Below are 15247 nucleotides of genomic sequence, written 5' to 3' on the forward strand. Positions count from 1 at the left end.
GAATGAATGAATGAATAATGAAACATAATAAACACGAAAATGCAAATTTCCTTGCTTTATTTCCTGTGTATGATAAGTGCTTTGTTACAGCTTCAGCTGTTGTTAAAGCACTATATAAATCAATATGTATTGTACTGTTCTGTATGTATTTAAATCACTTTTTTGAGTGAAGAAAATAGAATATCCTCAAAATTAGTAAAAAAAAAAAACAGGAAATTACTGTGAAAAAAATGAAATTGTTGAAAATAATTTAGAAATTTGTGATATGTCTGAAAATCGTATATGGTATTTTTACAGATTTTCGGATTGGATTGGATTAACCTTTAATAGTCTGGCAGTGGAGAAATTTACATTTCACAGCAGCAAAGTTATGAAAGGAAAGGAAGAAGTAGAAAAACAAAATACAGGAGCTGCTGTAAAGGCAGCCAGTCTTGCGGCGCCATCTTGAAGTCAAAATGATGTTTATGATAAAATATGTTTCTTCTATTATTAGTATTTTATTATTTTATTTTTACTTTACTTTACTTTTATTATTTAATTTTTACTTTATTTTACTTCCGGGTTGAGTGAACGCTGCCGCGTGTGGCTGCCGCTGCTCTCCCGCAGAAAAAAAATATACTGTGACTGTAAAGTGTCCTTGAAAGTTTTGAAAGGCGCTTTTGAAAGGCGCTTAATATTATTATTATTATTACTACTACTACAGTATTTACTGTGTATTTAAGTAAGCTACAAAAGTAAACATACACACAGTGTTTTAAAAATTAAACTAGAGTATTCAAAAATGTTTTTTAAATGTTGATTTCATATTCATGTTCTTGTCTGGGTTTGTGAAAGACCGGGTGCAAAATTATCAATTGAAGCATTCGTCTCCATTTATTGAATTATGGCGCCATCTGCTTTCCACTTTGTTTATTTATTGTATTTATTAATTTGTTATTACCTGTACAATCTTAATTAGCATTCCGGTAAAAAAAAAAGGTAAAATAGAAATTCCCAATGTTTCCTATTTTCAAAATAAATATTTGAACTGTTTTAATAATAAACAATATTATTACTGACTGAATTAGATTGTATTTCTTTTCCTACAAATCTTTTCGTTTCGTATTCGTACATGTGACCGTAAAAATAAAATGACATTTCCATTTTTTCCATATAAATACATCAGTCAAAATTAGTCATAATGTTTTCCGCCTTTGATTTGAGTTTTATTGTCCTTATTCCGAAAGACACTGACCGGAAGTGGAATTTTAACTCACGCCTTTCCATTCGCAGGAACTTTCCCTGATTCCTTCACAACAAAATGGACTGGAGCAAAGCTGGTGATGTAAGTCTGTTTGGATATTCAACATGGATTCATTCACCTTTCTCGGACTCGCCGTTTTTGACACGTTTTAACAAATTCTCGGTTTGCTCGCCTCGACGTATCTCGTCTATCAACGAGTTGCTCGAATGCGGAATAGCCAGTCCTACGTTCAACTGTCAGACTGTTAGCTTCTTGCTAGCCTCGTGCTAGTGGCAAGCAATGTGTTTTCTTGCCAGCTGTTAAAAAGTCTCCCGTTTTGTGTTCGGGTGGGCATTATTATTATTATTATTATTATTTTTTGCTAACTGGTTTACGGGTTGTATACACGGATTGAGTTGAGGTCTTCGAGGGGGATTGACGGTGGGAATCGTGCAATCGGTCCAGGAGGCGTCTTCCTCATACTCATCGATCTGATAGTGCACGACAAGTGTTTCTTGCATGTATGCCTTTGTCAAAGTCTTGCGGGGTCTCGGTGTCTTTTTAGGACTAAAACAAGCTTATGCTCACGTTGTTTTGAAATCTGGTGTCGTTAATTGAGCAATTATCCGTGAAAAACCAAATCATGTACAGTGATACCTTGGCTTACGAACTTAATTGGTTTCCAGACAGTGTGAAACTCTCTCTCTGTCGTCTGCCTGTCTCTTTAATGCTTAAACCACCTCCCCTCACTGCTTCGTTCTTGACCAATCACCAATGGCTTTAACCGAAGACTGAGGAAAGGGAATAGAGGACAAAAACGGTTGGCTGCCATTTTGTTGTGAGAACGGGCTCGTTCGCGAAAGACACATCACTCATTGAGACAGCTACGTGTACGAAAAAAAGTTCGTATGCCGAAGTAAAGTTCGTATGCCACGGTAAAATTGTCATAAATTTAACGTTCGTAAACCGAAAAGTTCGTCAGCCAAGGGGTTCGTAAACCGAGGTACCACTGTACGTTTAAAATTGTTTATTGGACTCAGATTTATTCTGTTGCCGACACTTGATGAACCGCCATGTGATTTCATTGTTTCATTCGTTTGACGTGTTTATGTGTTAATTTGTTTTATTTAAGAAAATAAACAAAATGAATGCAACTTAATATTATAGAAGTAATTATAATCTAAATGCACCCACGTTTCAAAAAAAACATGCATGGTAGGCTGAACACTCATGGGACAGGAGTTACAGCTTCATGTTTTGTTTTCAAAACTTATCTTCTAGCAGACGTGCACAGTCTGACCTTGACGCCTCTGATCCACTTGTGGAAAGAATGCTTTGATCCTCTCCTCTTTCATCTAGAACTGTTTGGTGTAACAAAGAGGGTGCACTTAAAATTGAATGTTGTCACATTTTTGTCTTGTATTTAAAGGACAACGGACACCTACGGACAAGTTGTGTCCATAATTTGTAAAATCACTTCTACTGGCCGCATTTTACAAAGATTCCATGGCATATAGCTATATTTTACCTTTTAAGACTTGCGCTGAATATTCAGGAAGTCTTGTTTTCGAGTTCTTGACGATGCCCTAAGTGATGTCACGGAAGGAAGGCCCCTGACCGAGAAAGCAACACACACAATGCATTTTGGGTCCTTTTTTTCTTCTGAAAACACTGTGTTGATGGCAAAATTAGAAGGAAAACAATATAAATAACGCAATGGTGAATTGTTGCGTGTCGCAGCCACTTGCGGTAACACATGTAAAGAACGTGTAGGTTGACACAAATTCCCAGCGGACATTTCAGCCCATTTCCAATGGAGCTTGGGAGCCATCTTGTGCATTTTCTGGGACGCTACATTGGAGTCCATACGGCTTGAATTGATACGGAAAGACTTCTTGAATGGATTGCAAACATTTATGCTTTCCTCTTCAGAACTATTTGAATCATATTCGTAACTGGATGAGGAACAAGAAAGCATCTTCTCCCAATCTGAACTCTTTGAAGCCATTGTTTTGATTCTGGAGCAAGGCAGTTTGTGAAGGAGTATCGTCACGAAAAAGTTTTTCTCTTGTCGGTTAGGAAACAAAAAAAAATGTGTCGGTTGTCCTTTAAATAAAAATACATTCCATACAAAATATCGCACTGAAGCAACTTACGAATGAATTCACCTTACAAACGAGCGTTCTGAATGTAAGTTGGGGAACGTCTGAAAATGAAATGTATTATTATTTTTATTATTTCTTTATCTAGTTATTTATATCAGAAAGCCGAGCGGTTGTCCTTAAAACATCAGAATATATGATGAAAGTTGTTAAGATTGCACAACTGTCCATGTTTTTATGTTACTGTTGTGTTTATTATTTTACTTTATGTTGACTATTATGTGAAGCGCTTTTTTTTACAGCTGCAGCTGTTGTGAAAGCGCTAGATAAGTGAAGATGTATTGTACATGCTATCAAGTTAGCACATCTCCCCCAACCGTGTGGTTTGGTAATAACGTCTTTCTGTGGTTCTCGCAAGAAACCAGATTGCATCACAATTGTCGTTTTGTGTTTGAATTGCTGCAGAGTCACAGTCACGCTCACGAGAACTGTCACCATGGACATTCGGGCCATTCTCACAGTCACGGGCCGAGAGCGGCGGCGTTTGGCGGGATGGGACTCCCCTTCGCGCCCTCTTTTCACGGACAGTTTGGCAACAATGCAGAAGAAGCGTTGGATCCTAGTCTACAGACGAAGAAGCGGTCGCATCTGGATGACAGCAGCAGCTGGGACATCGTGAAGGCATCACAGTAAGACTTTGGAATCAATCGTTTTGTTTTAATCAAAGCCACAATGGAAATGTTCATGGGTACGCATCCTTTTTGGGTCACACCATGTATATTTGACATAAAGTACACAAATGACGCCTTAGCGTGAAAACAATTAAAGGACAACCGACGTCTCCGGACAAGTTGCGTCCTTAATGTGTAAAATCACTTGAAATGAGCGTATTTGACAAAGATTCCACTGCATATAGATAGATATATTGTACGTTTTAGGACTTTTCAGGAAGTCTTGTTTTCGAGTTGATGACGATGCCTGACGTGACGTCACGGAGGGAACGCCCCTGACCGAGAAAGCGACACACAATGCATTTTGGGTACTTTGTTTGGTCTGAAAACTTTGTGTTGATCCGTGTTGATGCCAAAAACTACATAAATAACACGATGGTGAATCGTTGCGTGTGGCATCAAGTATCTATTTGATACTTGTTGAATTGGAGTCCAGACGTCTCAAAACGACATGGAAGAACTCCTTTAATCGATTGCAAACATTTATGCTTTCCTCTTCAGAAATATTTGAATCATATTCATAACCGGATGAGTAACAAAAAAGCATCTTCTCCGAATATGAAGCCATTGTTTTGATTCTAGAGCAAGGCAAGACGTCCTGGCGTGATGTCACGAACAAGGGGGTCATTTTGAAGTAGTTTTGGAACACTTGAAGTCATTTTTATTGGTGTTTTGCATTTGACTATAATATCAGCCTGCGTGTTTGGGGTATTTGAGATACTATAAAACGTTTTTCTGATGTCAGTCGGGAAACAAAAAAATGGTGTCGGTTGTCCTTTAATGTTACAGTGACAAACGGGAGCGAACGTTTGGGATTAGCGCGCAGTAAGGTGTGGCTTAGCAGAGAATTGTCCTCATACTTCCTGATTCCCATGAGAGTGTCGACTTTAAATATTTATCTATGTTTATTAGAGCAAGCCCTAAGATAAAAATCTCACGTTTAAATATTTACTGCGCTACTGCTCAACAACTGAACCGAAGAGGTGGTGGAGGAAAATGTGTGGGTGTGTTCTGTGTTAATTCTCATGACTGTATACGGTTTAAAACTGAAACTAAAACAAAATACAGTGATACCTCAGCTTATGAACGCCATTGATTCCCCAAAAGTGTGTGTAAAGCGAAAAGTTTGTCTGCCAAACATTTATTTCCCATAAGAAACCATCAAAACTGAGAATAATCTGTTCCCAGGTCCCCATAAAACATAATTTTCTACTAAATAAGCCTTAAAACTACACAAAATATACCTTATTTTATGTATAATAAATGTACTATTGTATTGTAATTAAAGAAATAAACTACTGTATAATAAAGTCGTTTTATTTAATAATAAAAATTAATAATTCATTTCATTTCTAAGCGCCTTTCAAAAGTCTCAAGGTCACTTTACAGTCACAGGATAAAGTTTTTCTGTGGGTGAGCAGTGGCAGCCACACGCGCCAACGTTCACTCAACCCCGAAGTAACTCAAATAGATAGAAAGCTAGCTAGCTGAAAGATAGCAAATAAATAGGTAATAGATAGCCAGCTAGACATCTTACAGCCAGTCAGCTAGACAGCTAATAGATAGCTAGCTAATGGATAGCAAATAAATAGCGAATACATAGCCAGATAGCCAACAGCTTACAACCAGCCAGCTAGACAGCTAATAGCTAGCTAGCGAGCTAATTGATAGCGAATAAATAGGTAATAGATAGCCAGATAGCCAACAGCTAGACAGCTTACAGCCAGTCAGCTAGACAGCTAAAAGCTAGCTAGCTAGCTAGCTAATGAATAGCAAATAGCCTTGTGATGGTCGTTGATGTATGGGAGGGTGACCCAAAAAGATGAGTCCCTCACTGCAGCAATGTTTTCTCCCGAAAGAGGAATGTGTCCAATTGATTGACAACTTTGTCAGATGAGTACAAGTTTGCTTGCAACCAAATGGTGGACATTTGGAACACATCTCGGGAAAGCCATAAATGGATTAAAAATGGATGGCTGAATGATCTTCCGTCAACTGAATAACGTGTGGTTTTAATGTGAAAGAAATAGCTTTTTAATCAAAGCCACAATTGAAATGTTGATGGGTACGCGTCTTTTTCGGTCACCCTGTAATACAGAACGAAGGTTGCGTGTTTACGTTCTGCAATTATTTAAAGACATTTTTTAAGGCACGTCGTTGATGACTACTTTGTACTTGACGCAGGTTTGGTATTTTGGATCGCTGTAAAGAGTTGGTGGACGCCGGATACGACGTCAGGCAGCTGGACAAAGAGAACGTGTCGCTTTTGCACTGGGCGGCCATCAACAATCGCTTGGAGTTGGTCAAGTAGGAACATGTCCTGTACTATTTTGTTTTTCTACTTCTTTCTTTTCATTTTCTCTTCCTTAACTTAACTTGTCTGCTGTGTTACTTCCGGGTAGAGTGAATGAACGCTGGCGCGAATGATTGCCGCTGCTCACCTGCACACAAAAAAAGAAGAACATTTTCATATAAAAGTTCTTTTATTTCCGCATACAAGCGCGAATCATATATTTTCCTTGCGTTGTGAGCTACCTAGCTGGCTACCTAGCTGGCTATCTAGTAGTTATTTGATCGACCATTGTGTTAATTATATCATTAATTGACCCATTAATGAATGAATTAATTAACTGATTAATTACTTGTTTGCTTATTTTTGTGGGTTCCGCATCTTATATTTATTAAAATAATTTGATTCACCATTTTGGTCATTATGTAATTAAAGAATTGATCCATTAATCGATCACCGGTAATTATGTCATTAATTGTTGACTTTTTTTTGTGGTTATTGCATATTTAATATTTTATTTTAATTGTTTACTTATTTTTTTGTGAGTATAGCATGTTATATTTATTTAAATTATTATTTGGTTTACCATTTTGATCATTATATAATTAAATAATTGACCCATCCATCGATTGCCGGTAATCGGGTTATTAATTGTTGACTTATTTTTGTGGCCATTGCTTATTTAAGAAATTATTTGTTTACTTATTTTTTGGTGGCTACTGCATATTTAATTGTTTATTCAATTTATTTATTATTTGATTTACCATTTGTTTGTTTTTATTAATTAATTTGCCATTTAATTAATTGATTAATTGTTTTGTTTGTTTGTTGTAGGTATTACATCTCCAAAGGGGCAATCGTTGACCAGCTCGGAGGAGACTTGAACTCGACGCCTCTTCATTGGGCCATCAGGTGACCTCATCGTTCAAATCTATTCCTGTTGATCAGTGTTAGCAAGACGCTAATGTTAGCGCAAGACGCCAGTCCTTGTTGGCGACCTATCGGCGTTTTGTCTCTAATGCCCGGTTTGTGTTTGGAACGAACCAGGCAGGGCCACCTGCCAATGGTCATTCAGCTGATCCGGTACGGGGCCGATCCCGCCATCGCGGACGGGGAAGGTTACCGCGCTCTTCACCTCGCCATCCTCTTCCAGCACATGGCCATCGCCGCCTACCTTATGGCCAAGGGACAGGTCAGGAGGGCAACCACACAGGACAATGGAGATGTTTGCCCTCTTGTTATCTTTTGACTTTTTTTGTCGTTTGCCTTTGCAGGAAGTCGATAGCCCTGACTGCAATGGACAAACGCCTCTGATGCTAGCAGCCCAGAAGATTATCGGGTATGTCCTTTCCGGACGTGGTGCCTTGATGACAAATCATCGCTGTCGCTTTTTGTTGTCGCAGGCCTGAGCCCACTAACTTCTTAATCAAAAACAACGCGTCGGTGAGCGCCGTGGACAAAGTCAACCGCAACACTCCGCTTCACTGCGCCGTGCTAGCGGGCAACATCGACGCCGCGTACGTCCTGCTGGAGGCCGGGGCCAGCCTGGAATTAGAGAACATTAATGTGAGTGAAACTTTCATCAAAGAAATGAATGAATGACTAAATAAATAAGTAAACTAAATAACGGATTAAATAACTAAATAAGTGAATAAATACATTACTAGCAGAATAAGTAAGTAACGAAAGCTAAAAGAGAAACTATTAAAGGCTTTTTGAAATAAATAATGAAACAAATAAGTAAATATATAAATAGATAAAAAATGAATGGATACATAATTACATAAATAACAAACTAAATACATACATACATACATACATACATACATACATACATACTTACATACATACATACATACATACATACATACATACATACATACATACATACATACATACATACATACATACATACATACACAAACGCATACATGCATACATACATACATACACACATAAATACACAACTTAATTAATAACTAAATACATCCACTCTGGTAAAATGAGCGCGCCTCTGCCCTCTTGTCTGTGCTCTCAGGGCCACACGCCCGTGGATTTGGCCCACCAAGTTCACAGCCCCTTGCTCGTCTACGTCCTCAACCAAGTCCAACGGGAGAGGATGCGAGCCAACTCGCGTTGCTTACGAATCGTCACCAAATACAAAGTAGGAACACGCTTTAAAAATAAAAAGTAAGTTAAATTAAACTCCCTCCGACGGACTTTTTTTCGTGTCTTTGCAGGTGTTTCTTCAATTTTTTATCTCCACCGCCATGTTCGGCTGCTTGGCTGCCATTTTGGATATGAATTCCGATTCCTGGTTGCTCAAAGGGGTCCTGATCGTCTGCGTGGTTGGTGCGATCGGTTTGGCCACGAGGTTCGGATTTATTATACTTTCACTACGTGCTCTTAAAGGACAACCGACACCCCGGACAAGTTGTGTCCATAATTTGTCAAATGGCTTCAAATGACTTCTACTGAGCGCATTTGACAAAGATTCCACCGCATATTAAAGCTATATTTTACCTTTTAAGACTTGCTCTGAATATTCAGGAAGCCTTGTTTTTGAGTTGGTGACGAGTCCTGACGTGACGTCACAGAGGGAACGCCCCTGACCGAGAAGGCGACACACAATGCATTTTGGGTACTTTGTTTAGTCTGAAAAGTTGATGGTGAAATTAAAAGGAAAACACATAAATAACGCGATGGTGAATCATGTGTTGCACCAAGACTACTATTTGATACTAGTTGACACAAATTCCCAGCAGACAAATCAGCCCATTTCCAACAGAGCTTGGGCGCCATCTTATGCATTTTCTGGGACGCTACATTAGAGTCCTGACGGCTTGAATTGATAGGGAAGGACTTCTTTCATCGATTGCAAACATTTATGCTTTCCTCTTCAGAACTATTTGAATCATATAAATAACTGGATGAGTAACAAGAAAGCATCTTCTCCGAATCTGAACGCTCTGAAGCCATTGTTTTGATTCTTGAGCAAGGCAAAGACTTCCTGGTGTGCCGTCACGAACAAGGGGGCGGGACCTTCTGAAACTCGCAATTTCTGGGGTCATTTTGAAGTAGCTTTGGGACACTTGAAGTCATTTTTATTGGCGTTTTGCATTTGATTAAAAATATCAGCCTGCGTGTTTTGGCTATTTTAGATGCTATAAAACGTTTTTCTGATGTCAGTTAGGAACTAAAAAAGTAGTGTCGGTTGTCCTTTAAAGTTCGTTTAAAATTTGACTAACGACAGCAAATGAGGAGTCAAATATGATCATTTTTACGGCCACCATGAGTCATATGAACTACATGCCCAATTAAAAAAATGTGTTTTGTTTTCAATATGCACAAATTAAGGACATGAAATATTCAAACGCAATGTGATTTCTCACCAGGAATTTCCCCGGCGCAGTGTTTCAGTCAATCCTACCAGCGACGGCTCTCATGGCCTCCATCTTCTGGATGCTTGTCACTTGGTGCCTCTGGTTCCTACCAGATATCCTTTTTGCCGATGGAGATGCCTTCGAACAAGGGTGTCAGTCATTTTTTTTTTTGCCACGGGCCACAATGTAGTTGCGGTTTCCACTCAGTGGCCGTTATGAATTTGGGGAAGCCATTAGATTGTTTCATCCCTTCCTCATATTACATCTAGAGCACACAAGAAATTAATGAATAACTAGCTTTCAAAAAAGTTTATGTAAGTAATAATGACTGATATTGTGGTTTACATGGGACAATTTGAAAATTTGGTTCAGACTTTAACAAGCATCGTGGAATTTTACAAGTTGGATTTGCTTTCGTGGACCGAATAAAAGGACGTGGTGGGCCAGATTTGGCCCCCGGGCCATTACTTGGACACCAGTGCTTCCGAATGAAACGGGACTTTCGTTTCCATGTGCTGATATGGATGTTTCTTAACCTCTGCGCCGCCTACATGGCCACAGCGCCACAGTCCAGGTTCTTTTCACGCTCAACGCCACCGCTTTGCTGTACTACTACCTCCGTGCCTGCAAGACTGACCCCGGTTTTGTGAAGTCAAGTGAAGAGGAGAAGAAAATGGTCAGTCTGTTATTATTTATTTATTTTTGGGAGTCAGCTAAAGATACAGTGATACCTTGGCTTACGAACTTAATTGGTTCCCAGATAGAGTGTGTAAGGCGAAAAGTTTGTATCCCAAACATTCATTTCCAATAGGAAACCATTAAAATGAGAATAATCCGTTCCCAGGTCTCCATAAAACCTATTTTTCTACGAAATAAGCCTTAAAACTACACATAATATACCTTATGTTATTTATAATAAATGTGCTATAGTATTATAATTAAAGAAATAAACTGTGCTGGATAATAAAGTCTTTTTATTTACCTTTGTGATGGTCATTGATGGCTTGATGGAATGGAGTGGCCGGTTTCCTCAGCATTAAACATTTGATGAGGAACATAGCTTTCTTCTTTCACCATCCTGAGGAATGATCCCTGATAGGTGCTTTCTCTGCTATAATTTTACCTAGTTCCTCATCAATTGTGTTATGTTTAGCTGGGTTGGTGGCTTTTTGCATCAACTGGGGGCGGGGGAATAGAGGATAAAAAAAACGGCGGCTGCCATTTTCTCTTTTGGAGTACGTCTCTGTCTGTAACCCCCAGCCCCTGCGTTCTTGACCAATCACGTGGCTTTAACCAAAGGCTGGGGGCGGGGAATATAGGACATAAACAGTCAGCTGCCATTTTCTTGTTAGGAGAACGGGCTCGTTCGCAAATGACACATCACTCATTGTGGCAGCTCCGTGTGTATCCCGAAAAATAGTTCTTATGCCAAGGTAAAATCTTCATAAGTGTAACGTTCGTAAACCGAAAAGTTCGTAAACCGAGGTATGACTGTATCAGGAACTACAATGTCGTTGTTCTGTACCTCCACAGAACATCTTGCTGTTGGCTGAGGCCGGCTGTCTGGAGCCGAGCATCTTCTGCACTTCCTGCATGGTCAGATTTCCAGCCAAAAGGAGCGCCATCGCTGTATCGAGGCCACGGCAACGTAACTCTTTGTTAATGCTTTTGAATCTCTTATCAGATTAAAAAACCGGTTCGTGCCAGCCACTGCCCGAGATGTGACGCGTGTGTAGCCAAGCAGGACCATCACTCCGTCTGGACCAACAGCTGCATCGGTAGGCAGCACTCCGGAATGGGAATGCATTCCAGTTAAATTCCCCTTGGACTTATGTATATATATAGAGATATATCTATATATATTTATTTTTTCTTTTTTTTTTCTTTTTTGCAGGTGCCAGGAACCATCTTTACTTTGTCCTTTTCCTGCTGTCGCTCTTGCTCATGTGCGTCTGGATGTTCTACGGGTGTGTCGTGTGTGAGTCAAGCCATTCCACAGTCGCACTGTCACGCTGACGGCATCTTGTTTCCACCAAGCGAATGCCGTTCACTTTTTTTCCCCGTTGCCAAATTTGGACTCGCACCCTATTTCTACTGCTTTTTTATTGAAACCTTTGGGTACCAGCCACAAGAAAAATATATACAATAAAATTTAAATAACATCTAAAACTCGGAACGGATTATTCTCATTTTGAATGGTTTCTTATGGGAAAAAAATGTTTAGCAGACAAACGTTTCGCCTTACACACACTTTATGGGAACCAATTAAATTCATAAGATGAGGTATCACCATATAGGGAAAAAAGTACATCTAAAGCTAATCTAAATAATGTTAAATAATAATAATCAACTAAGGCCAAGTAATATTACCACCCAAAAAAGCTACAACTACATCTAAATAAAATGCAATGTGGCTGAAGACAATTACAGTAATTGTACAAAAAAATAAATAAAACATATAACAACAATAAAAAGGTACAGTGATACCTTGGCTTCGGAACTTAATTGGTTCCCAGACAGAGTGTGTAAGGCAAAAAGTGTGTATCCCAAAAAATAATTTCCCATAGGAAACCATTACAATGAGAATAATCCGTTCCCAGGTCCCCCAAAAACATAATTTTCTACTTATTTTCTAAGGCTTAAAACTACACAAAATATCTCTCTCTCACTGTCGTCTGCCCGTCTCTTTAATATTGAAACCATTTCCCCTTACTGCTGCGTTCTCGACCAATCACGTGGCTTTAACCGAAGACTGGGGGCGGAGAATAGAGGTCAAAGAAGTCGGCAGCCATTTTCTTGTTAGGAGAACGGGTTCGTTTGCGATGTCAATGTGGCAGCTCCGTGTGTATCCCGAAAAATAGTTTGTATGCCAAGGTAAAATTTTCATCAATTTAATGTTCGTAAACCGAAAAGTTCGTAATCCAAGGGGTTCGTAAACCAAGGTATCACTGTATATATATATTTTTGTGGCTGGTACCAAAAGGTAGCAATAAAAGAGCAGTATAAATGCGGTGCGAGTCCAAATTTGGCAAATTTTGGCCACTTTTGTTTCCAGACTGGTCGTCTCATTGCCTGCCACCCGCCGATCAACGCGGTCTGCTAATCGTGTCCTTCGCCGTGGTGGATTGCTCGCCATGGTTGATGTGCGTCTTTTCGTTGGCGCTGTACCACAGCTGCTGGTCCGGCTTCATTCTGCTCCTGCAGCTCTACCAGGTGAGCGCGCCAAACGCGTCGTCGCCAAAATGCGACCGTCTCATTTGAATTTGACGCCACATTCCAGATCGCTTTCCTCGGACTGACCACCGCTGAGAGGATGAGCTTGATGATGCACGCCAGAAAATTCAGACAATCCTTGGCGCTGTCGCAAAATCCGTACAAGTCAGTTGTCACCATTCACAGATTCATTTTTTTTGTCACCATTTTTTCCCAAACCTAGTGTGTCAGGTGAAAAGTGTGTTTCCCAAACATTAATTTCTCATAGGAAAACATTAAAATGAGAATAATCCGTTCTCAGGTCCCCATAAAACATAATTTTCTACTAAATAAGCCTTAAAATTACACAACATATACCTTATTTTAATGCATAATAAATGTGCCATGGTATTGTAATTAAAGAAATAAACTACTGTATAATAAAGCCATTTTATTTACCTAAGGAAGTAGAAAATTATGTTTGATGGCGACTTGGGAACGGATTATTCTCATTTTAATAGTTTCCTATGGGAAACTAATTTTTGGGATATACTTTGCCTTACACACTCTGTTTGGGAACCAATTAAGTTTGTAAGCCAAGGTATCACTGCATATGCGGTGGAATCACGGTCAGTAGAAGTCATTTGAAGAGATTTTACAAATTATGGAGGCAACTTGTCTGGAGGTGTCGGTTGTCCTTTAATATCCATAAATATACGCCATCTCTCCCTTGGCAGTTTGGGTGTCATTCGTAACCTGGCGTCCTTCTTCCACCTGCGCTGCTGCGGCCTCTGCAAACCCGCCATCATCGATTGGACGCAGCAATTCCCTCCTGGTCAGGATCAGCGTTTGTTTCGACATACGGACATGGTATGATTAATGCTCAGGGGTTTGCTTCAAGATTTTAGCGACGGCAGTCAGAGATGTTCCGTCGGACACTGTGGACAAAGGCTCGAACACAGGAAGATTGTCTTTTACTGCCGGCAGGGGACGTAGTCATTTATGACAGAAGCCCGAATTCTGCAGCCCTCTGCCAAGGTATTTATTGAGAGTATATGCAAATTTAAGTGATACATTAGTAAAACATAATTTTCTTGATTAGAATACCACGCCCCTGGACGTGGTATTCTAATCAATAGCAATAAAACAGATATTCTTGATTGGTTGTCTTTTCCACGAACTGATAAATGTGTAGCCTGGCTAATGAGCTCTTCCTGTGAGGGGGTTTCAAGTCCTAAATTACTTCTGTGACGAAGGAATTTCCCAAGTCCTAAACTCTGTCCTAGAATAGAGGAAGATAACATTTTAACAGGCTGTGTCTGTTGACCTCAGATTGACCCCAGGTTGTCTGCGTCTTTACTTTGGGACTATTGTTCGGTTGGCCAGCTAAGCATGGGACTTTTAAATATGATAACTTCTATTCTTTCTAATCTCTATTAATGGCTTTGAACCAAAAAAGCACAGTGTAATTATTTATTTTTATTTTTCTAATTCATCGAAAAAGGTTCGTCGTGAAGTGATTTCACTCCAGTGGATAAAAAAAATGCCAATTTTTGCTTTTATTTTTTTGTATAGCCTGCTGCTGCCTTTTTTTGACCTGTGGAAGTCAAACAAATCACTTTGCAAAATGTATTGCAGAATTGTAAAAAAAAAAAGTGTGTTTCACACATCGCAAGCTTATTTTTTAAACGCGCTTTGGGAAAGTTAAGCTTTCTGCCTGCTAAGTCTGTTTTTTAAGACTCACATGTATGTTTCATAATGCAAGACCACTCTGATACTTTATAATAAAGCAACTTGTGAATTCTTCGTCAGGGTGTGAGCACCCCTCGTATGGAATTCCGCTGACAACTTTATTAGATAGTACATTTTATTTCTTTAATTACAATAGCACATTTATTATACATATAAGGTATATTTTGTGTCGTTTTAAGGCTTATTTAGTCGAAAATTATGTTTTATGGGGACCTGGGAACGGATTATTCTCATTTTAATTGTTTCCTATGGGAAATTAATGTTTGGAATACACACTTTTCACCTTACGCACACTTTCTGGGAACCAATTAAGTTTGTTTCTAGCTAGCTTGCTATCTATCTAGCTAGCTACTGTATCTATTATCTAGCTAGCTCGCTTTCTATTTATTTGAGTTATTCCAGGTTGAGTGAACGCTGTAGCGTGTGGCTGCCGCTGCTCACTCACAGAAAAATTTATTCCTGTGACTGTAAAGTGACCTTGAGAGATTTGAAAGGCGCTAACTGAAATGTATGATTATTATTATTACTTCTATCTTCCACAAAGTCCATTTCCAAAAAGACTTTTTGCCCATAGT

The 15247-nt window shown here is 39.3% G+C and overlaps 1 protein-coding gene across 1 annotated transcript; it reads left to right on the plus strand.

Moving 5' to 3' along the window:
• Positions 1 to 1255: 1255 nt before the first annotated feature.
• zdhhc13 (zDHHC palmitoyltransferase 13) lies at positions 1256 to 14773 on the plus strand. The gene is made up of 17 exons (XM_088991438.1): positions 1256 to 1324; positions 3790 to 4013; positions 6240 to 6362; positions 7180 to 7257; positions 7393 to 7537; positions 7620 to 7684; positions 7749 to 7911; positions 8384 to 8509; positions 8586 to 8719; positions 9741 to 9841; positions 10280 to 10404; positions 11262 to 11324; positions 11413 to 11506; positions 11623 to 11706; positions 12784 to 12941; positions 13009 to 13106; positions 13658 to 14773. The coding sequence occupies exons 1-17, from the start codon at positions 1301 to 1303 to the stop codon at positions 13794 to 13796; spliced, it is 1944 nt and encodes a 647-aa protein (XP_088847564.1). The 5' UTR covers positions 1256 to 1300; the 3' UTR covers positions 13797 to 14773.
• Positions 14774 to 15247: the final 474 nt, after the last annotated feature.

The sequence above is a fragment of the Hippocampus bargibanti genome, linkage group LG03, assembly GCF_051943395.1.
Source record: "Hippocampus bargibanti isolate YZ-2025 linkage group LG03, ASM5194339v1, whole genome shotgun sequence".
In the NCBI taxonomy this organism is placed as follows: domain Eukaryota; kingdom Metazoa; phylum Chordata; class Actinopteri; order Syngnathiformes; family Syngnathidae; genus Hippocampus; species Hippocampus bargibanti.